This window comes from Lacerta agilis, chromosome 9 (genome assembly GCF_009819535.1).
Source record: "Lacerta agilis isolate rLacAgi1 chromosome 9, rLacAgi1.pri, whole genome shotgun sequence".
NCBI classification, from domain to species: Eukaryota; Metazoa; Chordata; class Lepidosauria; order Squamata; family Lacertidae; genus Lacerta; species Lacerta agilis.
Genome location: NC_046320.1, coordinates 51,106,889 through 51,128,593, shown reverse-complemented (window position 1 = coordinate 51,128,593; position 21,705 = coordinate 51,106,889). Strand labels below are relative to the sequence as shown.

The 21,705-nt window shown below is 41.7% G+C and overlaps 1 protein-coding gene across 26 annotated transcripts in view; it reads right to left on the bottom strand.

Moving 5' to 3' along the window:
• COL25A1 (collagen type XXV alpha 1 chain) overlaps positions 1–21,705 on the bottom strand; it is a 269,680-nt gene that overhangs the window by 86,211 nt on the left and 161,764 nt on the right. For 22 of the 26 annotated variants that reach the window (XM_033160230.1, XM_033160237.1, XM_033160248.1 and 19 more), the window contains 2 exons: positions 5,441–5,467; positions 5,255–5,281 (listed from right to left, as the gene is read on the bottom strand). The exons of 2 other annotated variants lie outside the window; for them this stretch is intronic. In XM_033160230.1, the coding sequence (XP_033016121.1) occupies positions 5,255–5,281; positions 5,441–5,467 (54 nt within the window). The remainder of the gene's footprint in view (positions 1–5,254; positions 5,282–5,440; positions 5,468–21,705) is intronic. 2 more of the 26 variants (XM_033160227.1, XM_033160239.1) reach the window with 1 other exon arrangement.

Below are 21,705 nucleotides of genomic sequence, written 5' to 3'. Positions count from 1 at the left end.
GATGAGAATGAGTCTAGCTTCAGATGTCTTCCTCTACCTCAAGCATGGTTACAAGGAGAACAGGAGTTTCTATCTCCATTTTAAAATTATAGTTTGCTGTGTCATCCAAATCCTAATCTTAACTATGGTTAGTGAAAACAAGTCAGTTTACACTACACTATGGTTTAAATCTGGCTCATTCCCACCAACGATTGTTAAAATTAACCACAATTGCAATTGGCTTTGGATGACAAGCTGTAATTAATCACAAGCTTCCCAACTCCTCCATGTTGGTGCGGTGAGTGTTCAAGTCCAGGGTAAGGTGGCAATCATTTTTATAATGCTAAATTATGGTTTAGTGCAGTGGTTTTCAAAGCGTGTGGTGCACTGCACTGATATGGCAGGAGAGGGTGTCAGGAAGATTCAAGGGCAATGAATATAATATTTTGGGAATAATTCATGTTCTTATGTACCTGCATTGTTTTATACTTTATGGATGCCCCATGATCATATTATAAAGCAGTTGTGTTCTATGTTATAAATCAAGCACTGCTAGGAGTTGTTACAATGCATTCCTTACCAATAAAAAATTTGGTGTGGAGGGAGCATTTTTTTGTTCTGAAAGTGTGGCCCAGAGAAAAAAGTTTGAGAACTACTGGTTTAGTGTTTTCAAGGGTGGTGCGTTCCATTTTGCCACTTGACCGTTCCGTTTCTAGCACCTCCAAGCTGGCTGAAAAAGTCTCCTGTCTGAAACTGCTAATCAGTGTCAACGTTACTGAGCTAGATGGAGCTAGATGGTTTTACTACTGTTTTAGAGTCCTTGACCACTCATTTACAGTGATAAGTACAGTCAAGCTCACAACAGCATTTTGTATTCATAATAAAAGTTTGAAAAACAGAGTAAAAATGCTGAAGTCGTGAATATGGAACTAAAAAGATCAAACTGCTAAAAAGAAAATCCCTGAAAACTGTTCTGGCCCTGTAAACTATTTTCAAAACCACATTCCTTGCCTGCCATATCACATCAAATGTGTAGGACCCTATCCAGAAATCCTGAGTTCATAAATGCTTCATCATGACTATATATGGCCGTTATGAAATTCCAAAGACATAATAACGTTCAGCCTAAAACATGTTGGCCAGGATCCAAGGGGCTGCAAGTGGAAAGGAAATTACTCCTGCAGTTCCAGGCAAGGACATACAAATCCTAGAGTAAGAAATGAATGCATTGAAAGAAAATGTGCTACTTTTGATCTTCACATTTGGAACAAAATCCCTGTATAAGGTTTTATTTTCCTCGTGCAAAGTTCTACTACAAGCTAAAGAAGGAAGCTTTCCCATGAGTGTTGGGCTGCTAGACATTTGGATTCCATCCAGACAAAATCAATGGGCACACTTCCAAGTAAGATATTAAGGTCTGAGCTGTTAGATCAGTAAAATCTTTAGTACTGTTGTTGGATATACCAGCCAACATTTCACAGATAACTAATAGGGCTATGCCTTTGCACCCGGTTGTTATACCAAAAGTGGCTGCCTCCTTATTCTTTGTTGAGGACTCTAACCTATTTGCTATGTCCTCCGCTTATTTCCCCAGTCTGTTCTCTAATGATTTAAAAATCAAGATGGTGATTGTTCTTTATGATAAAAACATATTAGAAAAACTTAAGTGTCCTACAGTGTTCTGATTCACACGTCATGGCAAACCATAACATCTTGTGAATATGCAAGCATGTGGGCTCCCTACCCAGTTGCTCCTACCCAGTTGTTCTGCTGCTATTGTCTTTCCCTGATAACCATATGTTCAGACCTAATGCTAAGCCAAACCAAACCATGAATTAGCCCCAGGTAGAACAGCAGCAATGTAGGAGTAAGGTTGCCATATTTCAAAAAGTGAAAATCCGGACACCAAAGTTGAGTTTTTGAGCTATTTTTAATGACATTTGCCAAAATCTACACTACCAACATGGGCTGCCACACATTCAGATTTCCCCAGACATTTCAGCAATTTCTGCCAAGATGCAGTTTATGAGGGCTGAATACTGGCTATGTCCGGGAAATTCTGGACTTAGAATAGAATAATAGAATCATAGAGTTGGAAGAGACCACAAGGGCCATCCAGTCCAACCCCCTGCCAAGCAGGAAACACCATCAAAGCATTCCTGACAGATGGCTGTCAAGCCTCCGCTTAAAGACCTCCAAAGAAGGAGACTCCACCACTTATAGCAACTCCACTTATAGCAACCCTAGGTAGGAGGACATCAGAATATGTGTAATAAGAATGAATGTACACTATGAGCATATAATACCAATTCTGGCTCAACTGCACTGGCTGCCAGTTAGTATCTTGGCCCAATTCAAAGTGCTGGTTTTGACCTATAAATCTTTAAATGTCTCAGGACCACAATACCTTTCCCCATATGAACCAACCTGGACCCTGTGATCAACATCTGGGGCTCTTCTTCGTGTGCCCCCTCCACAAGAGGTTCGGAGGATGACAACACAAGCCTTTTCTGCAGTGGCTCCCCAATTGTGGAATGCTCTCCCTAGGGAGGCTCACCTGGTACCTTCGTTACATATCTTTAGGCACCAGGCAAAAACATTATTCTTCTCCCAGGCGTTTGGCTAATTAAACAATCTATAGCCTTTTAAGCTGTGTGTGGGTATTATTGTTTTGTTTGCTACTATGTTATGTATTTTGTGTTTTTATACTGTAAATCACCCTGTGATCCTCAGATGAAGGATGGTACAGAAGTTTCAATCATCATCATCCACAGCATCTCTAGGTAGGGCTGGAGTGCCACTGTCAGCCAGCATAGACAGCATAGACCTAGATGGGCCAGTGGTTTGATGGAGGATAAAAGAGCTTCCTATGTTTTTATGTGGAGGTATCTTGGTTTTGAAAACCTACTGTAAAGTTTATCAAATCAGATATTAAAAGACTTTTAAAAAATCTAGTCTAGTCTAGTATAAATCTTCACTTCTTTTGAATGAGGTGCCAAATATATTTTCGTGTGCTTTCCCTCTACACCACACACATTTGAATAGAATGATTAAAAAAAATATGACTGTGAGCAGACCCACCACTGGAATTTGAGAGCTAATTAAAGTTATTCACGCATCAAAAAGAGGCTTTAGCTATATTTTCATACACTGTGGGGATTGAACCTTAGTGACAGGCAGCAGCAATAGCAGGTCTCTGAAAAGGAGTGGAATGCCTTAGTAATAGTTTTGAATGGTATAAAACAATTAGGCTTCCGAGCATAATCACAACCTGCTGTCTGTCTCTTCTTTTCTCTTATGTTTCATAACTTGGTTCAAAGTTAACATGAATTTGTTTTCTCCTAGTAATACTGTGTGTGCCTTTGTAAAAGTACAAAACAGCCATAATACTATTTTGAAGAGTGATAAAGGTTTCCAAACAGTAGTTTCCCTCACCAGAGTTTTCTAGCTACAAGCACAGCAAGAACCTGGCTCACTTCTCCTGCACCTGGCAGGAAAGGAGTATGAAGGCGGGGGGGGGGGATGACCAGGGTATCTATCCAAAGGATCCAAGCATCCCATCATAGTTACTAGAATAGCGGAGAAGCTTCTGGCAACCTACATCATGTGGAACAAGGCCAAAGCTTAGAAATCACCATCACATGGAATAGCCACGCCTTAATCATTTTCTGACTTTCTTTAGCATGCAACTGAAGTGCAGCATTAAAACGTTAGCTAATAACGATTGAAATCCTGTACAGAAAATAAAAACAGACCTGAGAAAATAGCAATACTTAGTGTATTCCCAAGGCCAGTGTCTCTTCACATGCAGATAAATGAGATGGCAAGGAAGTGGTACAAACCTATCACCCAAGAGTGGTGAATGGACTGCATCACTTCAGATGACTAGTTTCCCACCAGGGCTGTTTGCCAGGAAGAAGGAGCACTTGCCCAAGTGCTGTTTGGTGGGCACCACTCCTACAGTAGTGGGTTTCCCTGGTTGCAGGCTTCCCTGGCACAGGTGACCATTTTACATTTCTCACAATGCCCTGGAGTGCCCAGTGTAGCCTTGCTCTGGGTCCTTCAGAGAAATTTAAAATAGCAGCTTCCCAGGTCCAACTACCTTGTAAAGGCACCCCAGTGACAGTGGGCTTTGCCAGGATTCTGGGATCTGGTCTGATCTTGCTAACAACCCCCCCCCCCCAATAAATAAAGACTAGCACAGCAGGAAAGAGGATTCTATCCTAGTTCTTTGCAGGAGGCACTGTTTTTTAGGGAGCACTAAAAAAAATAAATCCTCCATTGTTGGGTGCTGCTAAGGCCCAGTCCCCAGTAGAGGCTCCATTACTTACAACAGAAGGCTGGCCCTGCTCTTCCTCTTCCTTCTTGGTCTTGCTGCCTCTTTACCTGCCTCTGGAAGTGTGTCAGCAGCAGCGAAAGCAAGGAGAGTGAACAATGGCTTCCACTTGCCCTCTCCTTCTGGGCAATGGTGAAAACTGAGCCCAGAGGGGGAGGACAACTGAATGGCCATTGCTTACAGTGCTAAGAAGCCAGATAAACTTGGAGCAACTTCTAGTACCTAAGCCCCCCCCCCTCAAAAATCTTTGGAGCCAGCACTGTAATGGCTGTTGGGAAAGCTAGCTTCTTGGTGTTTTGACAATTGTTTCCCAGTACCAGCTGGTGTTTATTCTATTTTTACTACGATGCACAGATGTAAAGAGAAACAACTGGCGCTCTCAACATGACAGAATTTGCTTCTTTGTTTCTCTGTTTCAGTCTAAAACAAACAAACCCAATCCTTTGAATACAGTGTTCCTGATATATTATGTTCTAGATGTGTGGAACAAATTGCTATTTCAAAAAGGCAAGTACTAAGGACATGCATGCTTCCTGCTCATAGAATTCTAATTTGTTAAAATCCACCTGCTGTTGCTTTATTAGAAGCTCATGCAGATCTGACACAAACAGGTGGAAGCTGGAAGCTTTGTTCAGTGAAACTGCTGCTTCTTTTTTAAGCATATCACAACCACTCTGAAGTATATTGCCACCTAACAGCAGAAATTCCAAATTTTAGTGAGTAGTAATGTCCAGCATGAACTATTTCTAGTCAAATGTTTCTTATATAGTTCGTGAAATCATTCTTGGCTATTGCCTTCCTGGAGATCTACAACATGCAGGGGTAAAAGCAGCTGAAAAGCGAAATGAGCTTTGACACTCTGTTCAGTTTAGTTTTGCACTAAGGACTAATTGCCTAGTCAGGGAAGGGGAAGTGTAACATTTTTGTTAATATGCTTACCCGAGGGCCCTGATCACCTTGATCTCCCTGCAAAGTGGAAAGATGAGATGATAGTTTTAACACAGCATCTGTGTGCTAGCCCAGCTCTCTTACATAATCTCACATCATACTGCTTCAATAGCCACCAGTTAACACCAGGAGGGCTTCCACTTATTGTGTTAGTGGCAACAGCATGCTGAGACTCACCTTCTCGCCTTTTGGACCAGGTGGGCCCTGAAAGAAACAGGAAAATATATTCATTAACAAATGATCAGTGGTCACGGTGAGCCAAAAATGTCTGGTTCTCACATGAATCAGGTGCCTTTAGACTGCAGGAGTGAGGGATGAGCAGTGGGGAGGACAGTTGACTGAATGTTCTTCCATATAACAAGGTATTTGCTACCTGAAGTGAAGGACAAGATGGCGCCCTGAAAAATTACTTGTACAGAAGCCAACTAGACTTGTAGTTACCGGTATATTATAATAAATAATAATAATAATAATAATAATAATAATAATATAACCCACCCTTCCTCCCAAAGGAGCCTAGGGTAGCAAACACGCATGTGAGGAAGCAATTAAAACATATAAGAACATCTTTGAAACAACTTAAAAACAATTCCAATACAGATGCAGACTTGGAAAGAACTCTGCTTGAAACCCTTGTTGGAAGAAGGTCTTCAGTAAGCACAAACAGACAACACAGGTGCCCCCCCCCACCTACTATTTAATGGGAGGGCCTGCTTACTATACTGGATGGACCTCCTGATAGGATGGCATTTGCAGGAGGCCCTCATCTGCAGAGTGCTGTGATTGATCAAGTATATGTGTTGAATTTTGCTTCAACACTGGTGATGGGACAACATCCTCTGCTACACCTGAGGTAAACAGGCACAGATAGCTTGCATGGCACACACAGCTCTATACTCCAACATGCCCCCAGCACCTGCTGCTTCCCTCTATCAAATGGTTGGACTGGCCCTGATCCCTGCAGATTGAAAATTATCTTGTTGGGAAGGCTAGAGCCCAGACACAGGTTTAGTGCCTCAACCATTGTTTGCAAAAACATGCCAGGTTGACCCAGAAAGTTGCATGCATAAACTAACAGGCTTATCATACAAAACAGGACAGCGCGAAGGCAGAGCCTCCCAAAAATTGAATCTGCCCCCCACACACTACAAATGTGATTCCTCAGGGTGGAAGATATGCCACAAGCAAGATGAAAGAGGCGGAACTAGCTGCACCATAGTTGCATCATAATTAAACCCAACAAGTCAGGTAGTACAGTGGGCTTCAATCTATGCTCACTTTGCACATGCGATCACAACCTTACATGGGTGGTAAATCAGTAAATAAATAATGGGAGAGTGCAGGGGGGACCCACCATTCCCTGCTCTCTATTTATTTCCCATCCGTACCCCCCCCCCCGGAGGTGTTCCTTGTTTACTGTGCTCTGGGAAGGTCACGGGAGAGCCCAGTAAGCAGCCTTCTGCCTTGCAGAGGGACCGGTTCTGGGCTTTGCACGATTTTTCCTTTGCACACAGACTCCTAGAGCTGAACGCTCACGTATGTGGCAGACCAACTGTGCTAATAAATTAATATTTTAAGCTTCGTCTTAAGATGCATATCATTGGCCATTTTAAAGGCCAATTCAGTAATTATTTTACTGCTGAAGTATCTTTAAGACAGGGTAAGCCATCCTTGAATTGCTCCTAACATTTTACAAACACCGAACAAAGAGATGAAAAGGAATACAGTAGAACAGAATAGCAGAATAGCAATGTACACCTTCCGAGTGATTTGATTAACTTCATTGTGACTATTCATCTTCCCTAATCTCCGTGCTCAGTGGCATGTGTGCACTTGGCAAACATACCTAATAGAGATTTGGTTTTACTGGTATGAATTTGCCATAAAAGCTGACACTTTGCCTTCAGTGTGCCAAAGGAACTTTTCATTCTGAAATACTCCCTTTGTGTACAAAGAAGTTTTATTAAGTGGAATGGCATGGTGCAACACAGTAAGCAAATATATTCTCTTTCATTCTGAGAATCTTGGATGCTATTCCCCTTTAGAGCATATCATCATTTTAACTGTACTTGACAAGCAAAATGGTAATGTTGTTGTTCCATACTTCTTGGATGCAGCCCATTTGCCCCAATTTTTCAGAGTTTATTCTGTTGCACTTTTCCAGTAAACAGAAACCAAAGTCCAGGTCTTCAGTTCTCAACTCTGGCTTTCCATATTGATTTTACATTACACAGCCTTTGCCAACATGGTTCCCTCCAGATGTTTTAGACTACAACTCACATCAACCTCAGCCAGAACAGTTCAGGCCCTATCCATAGGCCCTGTTCATGTGAACACAGTGGACGTTGCAGAGGAGGAGTCAGTCCAATGCAAGATGGTCATGTAAACCTGATGGAAGTGCTCACAGTATTAAAATATTTTGCTTCTCCCTTACATTTCCAGAGAAGCTCCCAAGTCACAGCCTGGGATCCAGCACAGAGCAAAACATATAAAAATCAAAAAACATGTTCACAGTATAAATAACTCACCACTTTTTAATTAGGTTGCTAGATTAAGATGCCCACCTACTATTCATAATCGATAGATTCCATGAACAGGATTTACTCAGAAATTTGTCACCCTACAGGTAGCTATGCAATGGCAAATTATGATTTCTCTGTTTTATAGGTGAGAGATGTTTCAGATAATCCATTAATATTGTGCAAACACAAAACAGGTTTTTAAAGAGGCAGCAAAAGGACTTGGGGCAAATATTTTTTAACAATAGCTAAGGTAACTTTATTTCTGTTAACATTCATGCATGTTAAAATACTTTGCTCTTCCATCTTGTTCAGTAACAGGGTATACAATATTGTTTACACTGTGTTATTTCCATGAGCTACACTTTTATTTTACTCAAAGGAATACCTTAAATGTAAAACCCACATCCTCTGCCTTAAACATTCTGGCTGCAATCCAGAGATTCTCATGTGCAGAAGTGGTTTGTGTTCACACTTTTGCATGCAAGGATCTGCTCCATAGAACATATGGCCATTTTATCTGTGGCAGCACTGATCACCTGTTGAGAAGAGAAAATGGAATGAAAGTGCCTGGATTCAGTTCCCCCTTCCTTCAAACAGGTAATCAGCTGTGTGTGTGATGCAGGAACACCATGTATGCATCTATGCCCCATTAGAGCATCTTTTAACATGTGCAAGATACAATCCAGAGGTAATTCTCACAGCGTGTTGTCCATGTTCCTATGGAGTGACCAAATACTATCCTCTGCTGCTGAGATAAATAGTTCATAACTAACTAGAATGTGAACTGGTCCTATTCATACTTCCAGAAATAATTCCTAACATACTTCCTAACGTACCACCCCAATATCTGAGCAGTGAGAGACTCCAGAAGTAGAGACTGTGGTGTCTGTAGGATATATGGTTTTAGTCACACCTACCGGTATATACCACCTGAGCATATGATGGAAGTGCTCACAGTAATAAAATATTTTGCTTCTCCCTTACATTTCCAGAGAAGCTCCCAAATCACAGCCTGGGATCCAGCACAGAGCAAAACATGTCTCTCCAGCTTCCAGTTGACCCACAGCTGAGTACAGTTTGCATGAGCAGCCTCCATCCATGCCCCCTTATTCCCCCTTCTACCTGGACCTAACGGTCAGGGGTACGTTTACCTTTACCTTTTTACCCAATATTCTCAGGCCTTTCCTGAAGGTCCACCAGCTATGTCTGTTCAACTGGCTCTGAAGGATGCTTAGCCTAAGTTGCAAATCAACCACAAACTAGGCCAAAAGCATTACAGACCAACTCAGAAATGCTATAGAGCCACTAACAAATAACCATAAATTGGGTAGTATTCCACTAAGATTCACTCAGAGTAGTCTCAATGAAGTTAATGAACATGACTATCTTAGGTCCATTCATTTCAATCAGCTTACTCTGAGTAAAATTTAGTTTTTTCCAATGGTGTGATGTCAGAGCTGTCCAAGTTATGTCAATCAAGTAGATGAGATTCAGGTTTCTTAAATCTAGTCATCAGCCATCACAAACAAACATTTAATAGGGTAATATAAATTAAATTTCCCTAGCAGATGACAACATGCCCCCTTAAAAATTGTTGTTCCTCCTTTAACAAATGTTAAAATGAAATGAATGTATGCAAATCTTAATAAAATTATATAACATATAAATACTTAATGTGTGAAATTTCCCTGACCAGACACAACATTCTCACTTTTTCTCCTCAGCATTTTCTCCTCCTATCAGTTACTACAAAGAGAAAATGTGCAGTCTTTACTGTTGCATATTTACCCTGTCCACCCAGCAAATAAATTACAGATGCATGGTCGGACCTCTCCACATCTCTCGCCAAAATTTGTCCCAAGTAATGTTTTCTCAGAACAGACAACAATCAATATATGATCACATGTATGAGGTCTTCAACTCAGTTTAAACCACAAGAACAGGTACATTCAGAATATGGGATATTTCTGAACCTTTCTTAAGACAGCTGAGAGCATCAGATTTAACTGGGCTTTAGTAAAAGCTATCATGTCTCTCTGTTTCTGCAAATTCTTAAAATAACAAGGTAGTACAACAGGAATGTAAGGGAAATTCTCATACAATGGTGCTATTTTAGAAACTGATACAGTTGCTCTGTCCATTTGAAGGGATATATCTATCTGTTTCAAAAGCTTTTGGTAAAAGCTATCTCAGAACGTTCAGAAAAGCCTGAACTAAGAGATGAAACATACCCCTTCCAAGATTAAGTGTTCATTTCCTCAAAGGCTACTCTAAGAGGGCAGCAAGGCTTACTAAATATCATTTTTAGTCAAATGCCACTATTTGTATTGTTGTTATGGTCAACATAGCACTACATACTGGTGAAACTCGAAAAATTAGAATACCGTGGAAAGGTTCATTTCTTTCAGTAATTCAACTTAAAAGGTGAAACTAATATATGAGATAGACTCGGCAGCGAAGCGACTCAGGCCGGCCCGGGGGTAGGAGCCCCGCTACCGCAAAGCGGGGCTCCGCTAAACCACGGGTCGAGCGTCCCGCGGCATGGGCTCTCCAGCGAGCCCGCTATGGCTCCAAACCCTTCTCCCGCTCCCCCTGTAAAGGGGGAGTGGGGGTGAAGGGACCACGGAGCCAGGCTGTGGAGGCATGCCCCAACCGGACCGACTTCTAGTCTGACTTCTGAAGGGATTAGCTGTGCAACTGAGTTCCCCATGGGGAACTGAGTCATGCAGCTGATCCAGCCACATCTCTACCTGCTTCACATCTGACATTAGGCGTGGGGTAGGTGGGTGTGAGGAAAACCACTTCATGGCCAAACTGGGACTTGTGGCATGCCAGATTTGGCCTGCAGGCCTGAGTTTCCCATTCCTGTCATAAACCAAATCTGAGTTGAAGACATCAGTACTGTGGCACCTCCATATAGAATCATTTCATTGTAGAGTTGGAAGGGACCCCAAGGGTCATCTAGTCAACCTCTTGCAATGCAGGAATCTCAGCTAAAGCTGAGATAGCCATCCAAATTTTGTTTAAAAGCCTCCAAGGAAGGAGAGTCCACAACCTCCCGAGAGAGGTTTGAAATATTTTTTGTCACCTATTTTGGTGATTAAAAAATACTGAGTAGCTGAGCAAAGTAGCTGAACAACTGAGTCTGAATCCTGCATAGTGGGCATCTCACTAGAAGATAACATCATAGTAGACTTGTGTTGTTTTTTTAATATGGAAAACAGTTTAACCTGGTTATAAACAAAAACTAGTAGAATCATTCGTTTTAATTCCATCACACTTTTGCTCACAAAAAGTAGCCATCTTGTCATAACAATTTGGTTTCACAGTCCAACTTTATCGTGGTCCCACAAATGCTTATCAGCAGAGAAATGTGCTGAATCATGAGAAGTGATACAGAAAGTCTTGGGAGTGGAATGACCACATTGTTGTGTTTCTTGGAATATTATTTTCTCTGTTGTCTGTTATGAGGGCTCTGAAACTTAAGTGGTGTGGTTTTGACTTTATTGAATTTGGCTATATTTTAAGAAAAGCATTAGACTAGAAGCTACAGAATGCCAAGGATTAAAACTGCAAATGCTCTTGAAAGTTCACGGTGGTTCTGCAGGAAAGCTTTCCTTTCTCTCTCTCACTACTGCTTCCTCTACTTCCACTTGAGTAACTCTAAGGACATAAGAACAGCCTGCTGGATCATGCCAATGGCCCATCCAGCCCAGCATCCTGTTCTCACAATGGCCAGCCAGATGTCTGTGGGAGACCAGCAAGCAGGATGTAAACACGAGAGCACCCTCCATTACTGCCTCCAACTGTGCAGGCAGAGCATAGCCATTACGGCCAGGAGCCATTGATAAACCTCTCCTCCATCAATTTGTCCAATCAAATTTTAAAACCATCTAAGTTGGTGGCCATCACTGCCCCCTGTGAAGTTTCAAAAGAGTCTTCAATGGAGTTGCTTTATACTGAGTCAGACCCAGTGGTCTATCTAGCTCAGTGTCATCTACACTGACAGCAGCTCTCCAGGGTTTCAGGCAGGATATATTCTCAGCCTTAATTGGAGATGTTGGGTACTGAATCTGGGACCTTCTGCATACAAAATAGATGTTCTGCCACTGAGCTATGGTCCTCCCTCAGACATCTCAGCAACCAGCAGTCAATAGGTGGCCAACTAGGAACCACCCAGTGGACCACAATCTTCATTTAGTCACCTGTTTTAAGTTGATAGCTAAATGTCAAAGTGATATTGGGTTGCGTGTGAATAGAAGAAGCTTGTTTGCAAGTTAATATCTCACCAAGTCTTTGACAGGCCCAGTTACTTGACCCTATGGAAGGGATTCACTCATTTGGTTGCTCCCTGCCATTATGCAAACCACTTGTTCACTTAATCTTAAACATATATACCTATTTTCCTTTGTCAGATACTGGAAAGTATGCTGATAGGATTCAATAGCAGGAGGAAGTTCAACTGACTAGGGTATAGTATTATTGTTAATATATATTCATGGCAGTCACCAGAAATGACTGCATTGAAATTCAGGAAGCAGAACAATAAATCAACCAGCCACAAAGCTGTACGAGAGAGAAAGAGAGAGAGAACGAACCCCACACATACAACCAGTCTGAAAGGAATAAAAGGTATGTCTTAGAATTTATAATAGAAGAAGTTGAGACTATGTAAAAAAAAAAAAATTTTTTTATCAAAGTCCCACCTTTCCACAGAAGACCAGTGTTTATTACAATGTCAAACTCTGCTAAGCTTGGAAAGTGAGCAACAGCTATAAACGGATTTATAACTTCACACCTTTCATTCTGCACTGAAGATTAAAGGGACCATGAAGTGAAGTGGGGGGAAATGGGAAGGGGGGGGGTGAACCAAATAGAGGCTGCCGAATTTCTCAGTCAGCCCCACTTATCAGGTCACAGCCATGGAAAAAGATTGCTTCACTTTTTTTAAGGGTATCCTTGTGATGATATCTTTATTACTGAGTATTTTCTTCAATAGGTACGAATGTTTGACTGAGCTGCGTTGAGGGAGCCTGTTGGGCACGGGAAGCTTGATGCTAATCACAAGACTCAACCATATGGAAGCAATTAAAGCAGCCCAGAACTGGAAGGAAAATGGGAGCAGAGAGGAGGAGGAGGCTTAAAAAGACGACTGATCAAGTCAAATGGAATTTAAGGCTTTTAAGATTGCTGGGATGAGGGAAGAATGTGCCTTTCCAAACACAATGCAAAATTAAACATAGGAAAACAGCACCTCCTGCAAGTGGAAGCAATTAAATCCTTTGTGAGATCTTAACATTTTCTTTACCGTCATATGCTTTCACTTACACACTTTAGGTAAGCTGAAGTTCACAAAAGAATATTTAATTATTTTAGCCTAAATTCGAAAAGCTGAGCTTTCATGCCACCAATTCTCTGGTTCCCATCCCAGTGGCGCAAGGAGATTCGCCTTCGGATCCGATGATCGACATCAGTTCTGTTTAGACTACCATGAGCCCTTCAGTGCTTGTTGAGATCAGGCTTAGGTCGGCAGGTTCTGTTTCAGGAGGAGGAGAGGGGAGGACTGCATTGTAGGAACCTGGGTTGGAGCGGGGGAATCTCCCCTCCTCCCTGACTTCAGCTGCCTTGGAGGAGGGAGGAGGGGTGCTGACTCTGCCCCCTGACCTTCCTGCAAAGCAGAGTTCCTCATTGGAGGCTGGGAGGGCTTTCCACAGATGAGAAGGCAAGGCTGAGCAAGAGGCAGTTGAGGCTGAACAGGAGTATCACTGCCTAGAACCAGATGCCACCTTTGCAGACCCACCCACCTTGACAAAGCACATGCGTGCAACCTCCATATTCCCACAAGGCAGGAGTGTCTAGCAACTGAGTGGGCCATGAAAATCTTTTAAATTCTCAGTGGGGTGGTCAGGAAACTTCTTGTTGCATCTTTGTCGCTTCTGGCCAGTTCTGAACTTCTCTCCCTGCTCCTGAATTCTTGAATTGTGACTCCTGAGGTCTTTGTCAGCTGCCGCACCTGTACCAGCACTTGCCTGAATAATAATCTCTTTCTTACATTCAGGAGCCCCCTGTCTGCCTGGTTTGGGTGGGAGCCAGGACACAGATGCTGGAATAATGTTTCAACTACAAGGGAGTTTACAATTGTGTAAATGCAAAACAGGGTCCTCCAGTGTTAAATACACTTCCCAGTTTCAAATTCACAACACAGAGGCAAGGTTCGAGCAGAGTATAAAATATATTGTCCCTTCTTCTACTGTCAGGGATTGACTAGGTGATGAGGAGTGGTGAGAGGTAGCAGTCAGAGAATCTCCAAGGGAAACCTCAGAGGAGGAAGGCTCAGAGTCCGGAGATTGGTGGTGGGACAAAGGGGAGAGATCAGAAGGAGAAAGGGGGGGGCTACCAGATGAGGCAGAGGCAACAGGGTTTAGTGAGCAGAAAGAACCTGTGCTAGGGAGCAATTCAGACTTCAAGGCAGAAGCAGAGGAGAGGGGGCAATACAGGGAGAAGAATACAGGGAGTCTGCCTCTCCTAATGTGACAAGTCTGCTTCTTGCTTGCTGGCCTGCGCCTGACTCCTGCCCTGACACCAACATCCATGTGTCATCTCTAAATGAAGCTTCTTGTATCTACCAACTGAGCACCAAACAAAGGCACATACAACACATTCAGCTAGGGTTGCCATATTTCAAAAAGTAAAAACTCCACAAAAATGGGTAGACGGCATTCCCAGTGACTTCCCAACAGCTATGGAACTGCTCTATGTAAAAGGTCCATTGTGCCTTTTTATTTGATCTCTTAACTCTTAGGAGCTTGGTTGAGAAGCTTCCATCTGCATCCCCTAATCACACCCAGCAGCTCATGATTCTTAGGCACTCATGAGTAATTGGTAGCCCCAAGAGAAGGTTGAGGAAACCTGAGGAAGGATAAGATGCTCCCATTGGGACCCATGAAAGGACTTTGGGTCGAACATGCTGGTTGTGATGCAACCTGACACAAAGGAAGCCTGGCAGGGAAGGAAGAGCTGTACTAGCAGCTAGGGGGAAGACTCCATATGGGTGCACTTTGCCAGCAGGATTGCTCCCAAAGAGCTTGGACATCAGTGACATTTTAATTGCTTTAATCAGATGTTAACTCAATTATCTTATATTTCTGTTTTCAAAAAAAAATGTACCTTTACATACTCCAAAGTTTAAAGGTAGAAGAGATTAAGACTGTTATAAAACAACCAATAAACTATATAATACGCTATATTACTTTTACACACACACACACACACACACACATCTTTGTAAAATTGGGAAAATAGTATTGAAATAAAACATTAGAACAAACAACAGATAAATAAGGTGCTCACTTGCAACCAGCTTTCCATTTTTGCCAGAGAAACCAGTTCTGAAGCGACAAGGGGAGATATAGTGTGGCTTACATATGGAGGATGAAGATGGAATTCTTGGCTGGAAGAGGCTAAAATAAAATGGGTTCATAACAATGTTAATGGAAATATGGCATTTCACTGAATTTCTTGGATGAAGGAGCTGATGGTATCAATACTGAACTGGAAGACAGTTCATAGGAGAAATTGCAAAAGCTTTAGAGAGGTTAGGATACAAATTGAAAAATGGCACTGGTAAAATGGGAATACTGAATATTACATGTTAGAAAGGAGAAGAAAGCGAATACACATGTAAGGATCTAGGAATGATAACACTGGCAAATCTCATATTGCAATTTGTTCAAGGCCCCCAAAAAGAAGGGGGGAGGCGGGGAGGGAGTGTTCATGTGTGATTTGTAAATGCAGTTTTGGAATTAATAACCGTAACATAATATGATTAACAAAAGAGATTTTAATGTCATACAACTGAACATCAGTTAGGTCTCAGCTAGAAATCTATGTCCACGTACAAACTGGAGAACGTCATTGTTCACCAAGCAGGGACAATGTATTAAAGTTAACTATACAAATATTTGGGTTGAATAACTTTATTCACAAGGTAATTAAGAAACTTTTAAAAAAGAAGATGGAATGAACCTTTGATTAGAAAATCTAAGGACGAGTGCAAACTCACTGCTTTTTCATAGTAATGGCTGTGGGTTGCCCCCATGTACAGAGCCCCTCACTCAGGTGTAAGCTTGTGTGTTGTAAATTCATTAGATCCAGTACAATATATGGATCGCATGAAGATACAATGCAACCACTGAGCCAGCCTCTCAGTTTTTCCTCATATGCAAAATGTTAACATAGATAGCAAAACTCAAAGTAGAGTTGAAAGAGAGTACTATACAGCATGATAATTGCTCCCTTCTCCATTGTGGGATCCTTTTGCATTACCAGACTGAAATATTACTGTCCCTCTATCTGCTATCAATGTTTCTCTGCACAAATGTTTTCCAGGTTTCTTTCCACAGTTTTTAATTTTAAGATTCTGTGCAATTTTCCAGATGTATTTATTGATTGCTTTTTCCAAAGCTGAACCCTTATTATTTCCTGCCCTTACTGAGACAAAAGCCCTTGTTATTTTAAATATCTCATTGTTCTCGCTGATTTTAAGATAAGCTCCTGGTGACTAGGTTCTGTTTATTCAACATCTACAAGTCAGATTATGAGGAACCTTTACTAAAAAAAAGTTTGCACTGAAGGCTCTCCTCTTCAATGCCCATGCTGAAAGTAGTGGTGGTTGGTTGGGTTCCTGAGAAAACCCTGAATTGTGAGAATAAATTATCAGAATGTTTTGCTGCTGCTTGGGTGATCCCAGCCAACCAGGAATCACACAATGAAGGATCCCAGTCAATTGGGACTGAAACTACACAATGCGATGTAGCTAATTATTTTCTTCCTTTCTATTGCAACCACACACAAAAAATGCCTGAAGTGATTTTCAATGATACAAAAATACTAATATTCATAAGGAATGGGGCTTTGGGGCTAAATGATACTATCAGATATAGCTTGTACTTGCTTACTATAACAGCCCAGCCCAGCAGTGCTGCGATATTCTTAAGAGAAACTTGCATCCTTGGGATATCTCAAAGCTATTTGAAGATTTAGATCAATGTGAAAAACTCTCACAGAGGCCTTCAGATGAGAGTGCAGCTGACTTGCCAGAGCAACTAACAGACCTGTAGCCAAAATTATTGTGGAATTCTATTGGCCCATGATTCCAAGCAAAGGAAGCCTGGATACACTGCCAAATACTGCCTACAGCTTTCTTTCCTGCAATTCCAAAATAGAGTCTATAGGACTTTTGCTGGTGTCCAGAGCTCCCAGCAAGTATTCTGTTCTAATTTTCAGCAGATCATCTATTCCAGGGGTGGATAACTTGTTCTGCATGTGAGGAACCAACCAAATCTAAATGGTACTGAATTGAAGCCATACTGGCAAAGGAGCAATTGGAAACACAATCTAAGGCTCAAAGTTGTTTCTCTGCAGCCATGGCTACATCTGTCCTATACCTGACATCACATGACATCAGGTGAGTGGAGGAAACAACCTCATGGGTCAAATTAGGAACCCTCGCTGGCCTCATATGGTCCACAGGTCAGATGTTCTTCCCACATGTTCTATAATTAAAGTTACTATTATCTATTGTTTGTATCCAGAAACAACAACCAAAGAAGCAAAGATAAAATGGTAGGGGTAAGTAAGCGATGAGAGAGAGGAGAGAGCATCTGTAACAATACATAAAGAGAGGAATTATATCAGGCTCATTTCATACACATACCATTTCTAGAAGGGCATTTGGAAAGGACTAGAAAGGGGAGGAAAAAGAGATGAAGATTTAACAACTTCAACACTCGTTTAACAGAGAAGAGAAGATATCAATCAAGTTCTATCACACTAGTGACAGAGAAGTTTCTAAGCTTATTTTCACTTATCCTAAGATAGAAATCGCTTGACTTTAATGCTCAATTTAACCTCCTCTTCAAAGCATGAACAGCAACGGAATTTCAGACTTTTGCCTTTGGGAAGACTCTCTGCTGATGCCCACACTGATATCCTGGCTCCTAAGGGAGCAGGTGGAAAGAGCCAATGTTGCTGGCACCATGGCCCTTGTTCAGTTAAGGAAAAAAAAGTCATTAGTTATTGACCAGGGCTTTAAATAGGTGATATTCATTCTCCATATGCTCAGAAAAGTGGCTTCAGTATCCAAAGGCAGATTAGCCAAATATGATTATGACTATAGGAAAGCTGTACTTGATGTACTAGCAGCACAAAATAATGCTAGTGCCACAATAAATCTCCTCTGGTTTGAAACATTTATTTGCCCTGAATTCACTCAATGGCATTAGGTAAGATGGATGAAGGGTGATACACAAATAAATAAAATAAAATAAAATAAAATATCCTAGAAGTGACACTATACTCAGCACTGCCTTGTGCTTATGGTTTTTCTGCAAGCAATATACTTTTCCACTACTTTATTTTTTGCATTTTAGTGTATTAAGACAAACAGGATGTATTGTTCTCCTATGCACCAAACTGCAGCAACTTCCCTTTGTGTAGTTTCCTACTTCAGAGCATATTTTTGTTCCCTGAAGTTAACATTTATATCACTTCTGAACTCTACTATGACTTTATATTCTTTTAAGAATGTTAAAAAAAAACCAGAAATGGTTTCCTCTTGCAATATCCACAAATACCACTATAAAATTTGATTGTAAAAGAGGTGATGGTTTGTATCCCCAAGTCATAACTGGTCTGTAGGCCAATAGTAGCAGTAAAATATTGATATGAAGCAATAGCTTTGTAAAATATTTCCCAAGGGACAGAATTTCTGAGATGGTAATATAAAACACAACCAAAGTGTAGGATTCCCCCACCCCATTTCCCATGTCCATGCTACAATTTGTTTTCATTGGAAATACCAGTAATTGAGATGCTGGTCTGCAGTACTTGGTTGTCAAAATATCACCTATAGAATATGATGACATTTTGAACTCTACAAAGGAATATGTGGTTTTAAAATTACTCTTGAGGACCTGTCATTCCTTTCTTTCCACCCACCCTCATAAGCTCACAAGCCTGCAAATTTATCACCTACTTGTGTTGCAGCCTCAAACACAGTATAAGTGAAATGTAAATCTACAAATGCTGGGTGCAATCCAGCTAAAGTTAAGCATTTTGAAACCCTAGTTGGTTTCCATTGGAAAGTTAAGTACGTCCCCCCGTCTTGTGAGAATTTCAAGGACTTATGCCATGTAGTATGGTTTAATTAATACAGTAAATGTGCGATTCTGGGATTCAATCTTACCTGGAAATCATGCCAATGTCCTGTACAGAACACCATGGCATTCCATACATATTTATATACATTATATCATTTATGTGGCAAGAAACTCCAAAAGTCTATAACCACAATGGTATATTATTCTGTTTCATTATATGATGCCAAATGATACAATCTGCCACAAATGTTTGCAAAAGCAAACTAAGGGCTTATCCACACTTCCCCTTCCTTTGTGCATTTCAGGCACAGCCTGCACGTTAAAGCTTCATGTCCAAGTACTCTTTTTTTGTTTTAAGCTCTGGAGCTGTCCCCATGAAAACCTGCTCTTTAAAACAGAATTGGAGCAATTTGCAAACTGTGGAAAACCCGAATTGCTGTTTGTTGCACTTCAGCTTTAAAGAGAGGATTTCCACACCCTGGGGCAAAAACCCTGCCCAACAAAAACCCTGAAGGCCTGTTGCATCCAGACATTACTGTGTCAGGACTGGAGGTCACCAAACCAGATGTCTGACTTCTTGGCCAGCTCTCAGACAAGCAGAAAATATGGTATGCTAGACAGGAATTTCAGAGCTACTGAACTGATCACTACCTGCATGTTTATTTGTTACTACTGTATGTATTTTTGTGTTTTTATACTGCAAACTACCCTGTGATTCCTGGATGAAGGGGAGTATAGAAATTAAATAAATAATAATAATATAATCAATGTCAGACTACTCTGAAAGAGAAGGAAGTACATGGAAAGGCCTGATCAAGAGCCAGGAAGCGGCGGAGCCTCCAGCTCTTGGTATAGGCTCCCATTGTGACCTAGTTCATTACTGAAGCAACAGCTCTCTTCCCAAGTTTCAGCCTTCCTGAACTGCAGAAATGGACATTAATCATCATGAGAACAAAGGCTTAGATGAAACAGTCAATCTTTTATTAAACAGCATCAGTTATGGAGCAAGAACTTTCTGACCGTAAGACCTGTTCAGCATTGGAACGGTCTCCCTCCAGGAGGTTGTGGACTCTCCTTCATTGGAGGTTTTTAAGCAGAGGTTGTATGGCCATCTGTCATGGATGCTTTAGCTGAGATTCCTGCATTGCAGGCTGTTGAACTACATGGCCCTTGGGGTCCCTTCCTACTCTACAATTCTATGACTCTAAGTTCTGACCAACAGAGAGGGAAAACCAGCTTCGTATGCTGCTGAGTAGGCATAGAGGTGATGAATATCTTTGCTTTCACACTGAATAGTACCTTCAGAGGGACAAGAAAGAAATAGGAATAATAGTGAGTAATGGCTAGCAGCTGCAAATAATACTTTTATTGAGGGGTGCATGAATAAGTGAGAGAGGGTGCTATCATCCAGGTCAGCCTCTGCCAACCTGTGACCCTCCAGTTGTTGTTGGACTAGATCATTCCAGACCATTGGCCATGCTGCTTGGGCTCATGGGAGTTTTATCTGGAGGCTGAGGAAGGTTGATTAAGGGCTTTCTGCTCCCCCACACTGCAACCTAGTTTTCCATTGGCAGTCCTTTATATGGGTGTTTCATTGGCTGGGAGAGATAGTGGGTGGAATCCATGAGAAGATTTTCATCAGCAGAACAGAAAGGGAAGGCTTTTTCAGCTATTCCCTCTCTCTCCTGCCCTTTCTAAATCTTATCCAAAAGGTCCCCAAACCCTCTGCAGCAGATTGGAGAGGGCATGGGAAAATAGCCAAGAATGAATTCCCTCATCATTCTGCTGACAGAGAATTTCTATCAGTGACATGACACCATTTAACTCAACCTCAAATTGACCAAGACAATAACCATCCATTAAATAATGGTTTTGGCAATGGATGCCTATTTCTTTTGCTTCATGTTCCCTGACTCTAATTCTGCAAAGACAAACATGTTTTTGGCCAGCAGTGGCAAAAGTGGAAAACAGAGCGCTTTCCATTCACTGAGTTGACTGTGCTTCCCATTGCCTTCACTGGTACATGCTGGAATCTTATTTGAATTCAGGAGGTTGCTGACCCCATTATTGAAAACTGTGTTCTCTGCATAGCTTACCCTGTTCAGTGAGAGAAGACTGCATAGTTAATGCACACTTTCCCCAGAACTGCACATTGGTGTGTTTGGTAACTCTGCTCTGCATCTCCTTTGTTTGGGGCATTTGGGGGCAGGGAAGGAGGAGGTGTAGATGTCACAAACTGAAGCATGGATTCCCCCATCTGATAATTTTTCCTGTCTTGCTGTGAAGTGCTTTATCTTTGCAGAAGTGCAGCTGAGATCCCTGGTGGGTGCTGAGGTCAGAAGTCCTGTGGCAGGAAGCCTGTAAGGATTCTGAGATGATGTGTTATTCAGCTGCCCAGCTTTTGTTTTTTATTCTCCCTGGTGACTGGTTGGCTGGCTGCTTGTGCAAAGTGCTCCTTCATCAAGGTTATACCGGACAGACATAAAGGCAGAGTGCCCTCATGTCATAGGTCTTGAAATATGTGAACAATGGCAGCTTCTGTACTTCTGGTAGTGCACTGTGGAATCGGCTCCCGAGTTAACTGGAATTCTCCACTGTGGTAGGAGTTGCAAGGAAGGGATGCAGTCATCTGATTCCACAGGAGTGTTTTCACTTGCACTTCTCTTAGAGGTGTAAAATTAGGCCATTGCTAGGAGCATAGGATCCCTACAACTGCTTCTTCTTCCCCTCTGTACCCCAATGACAACCATTTTTATTCACT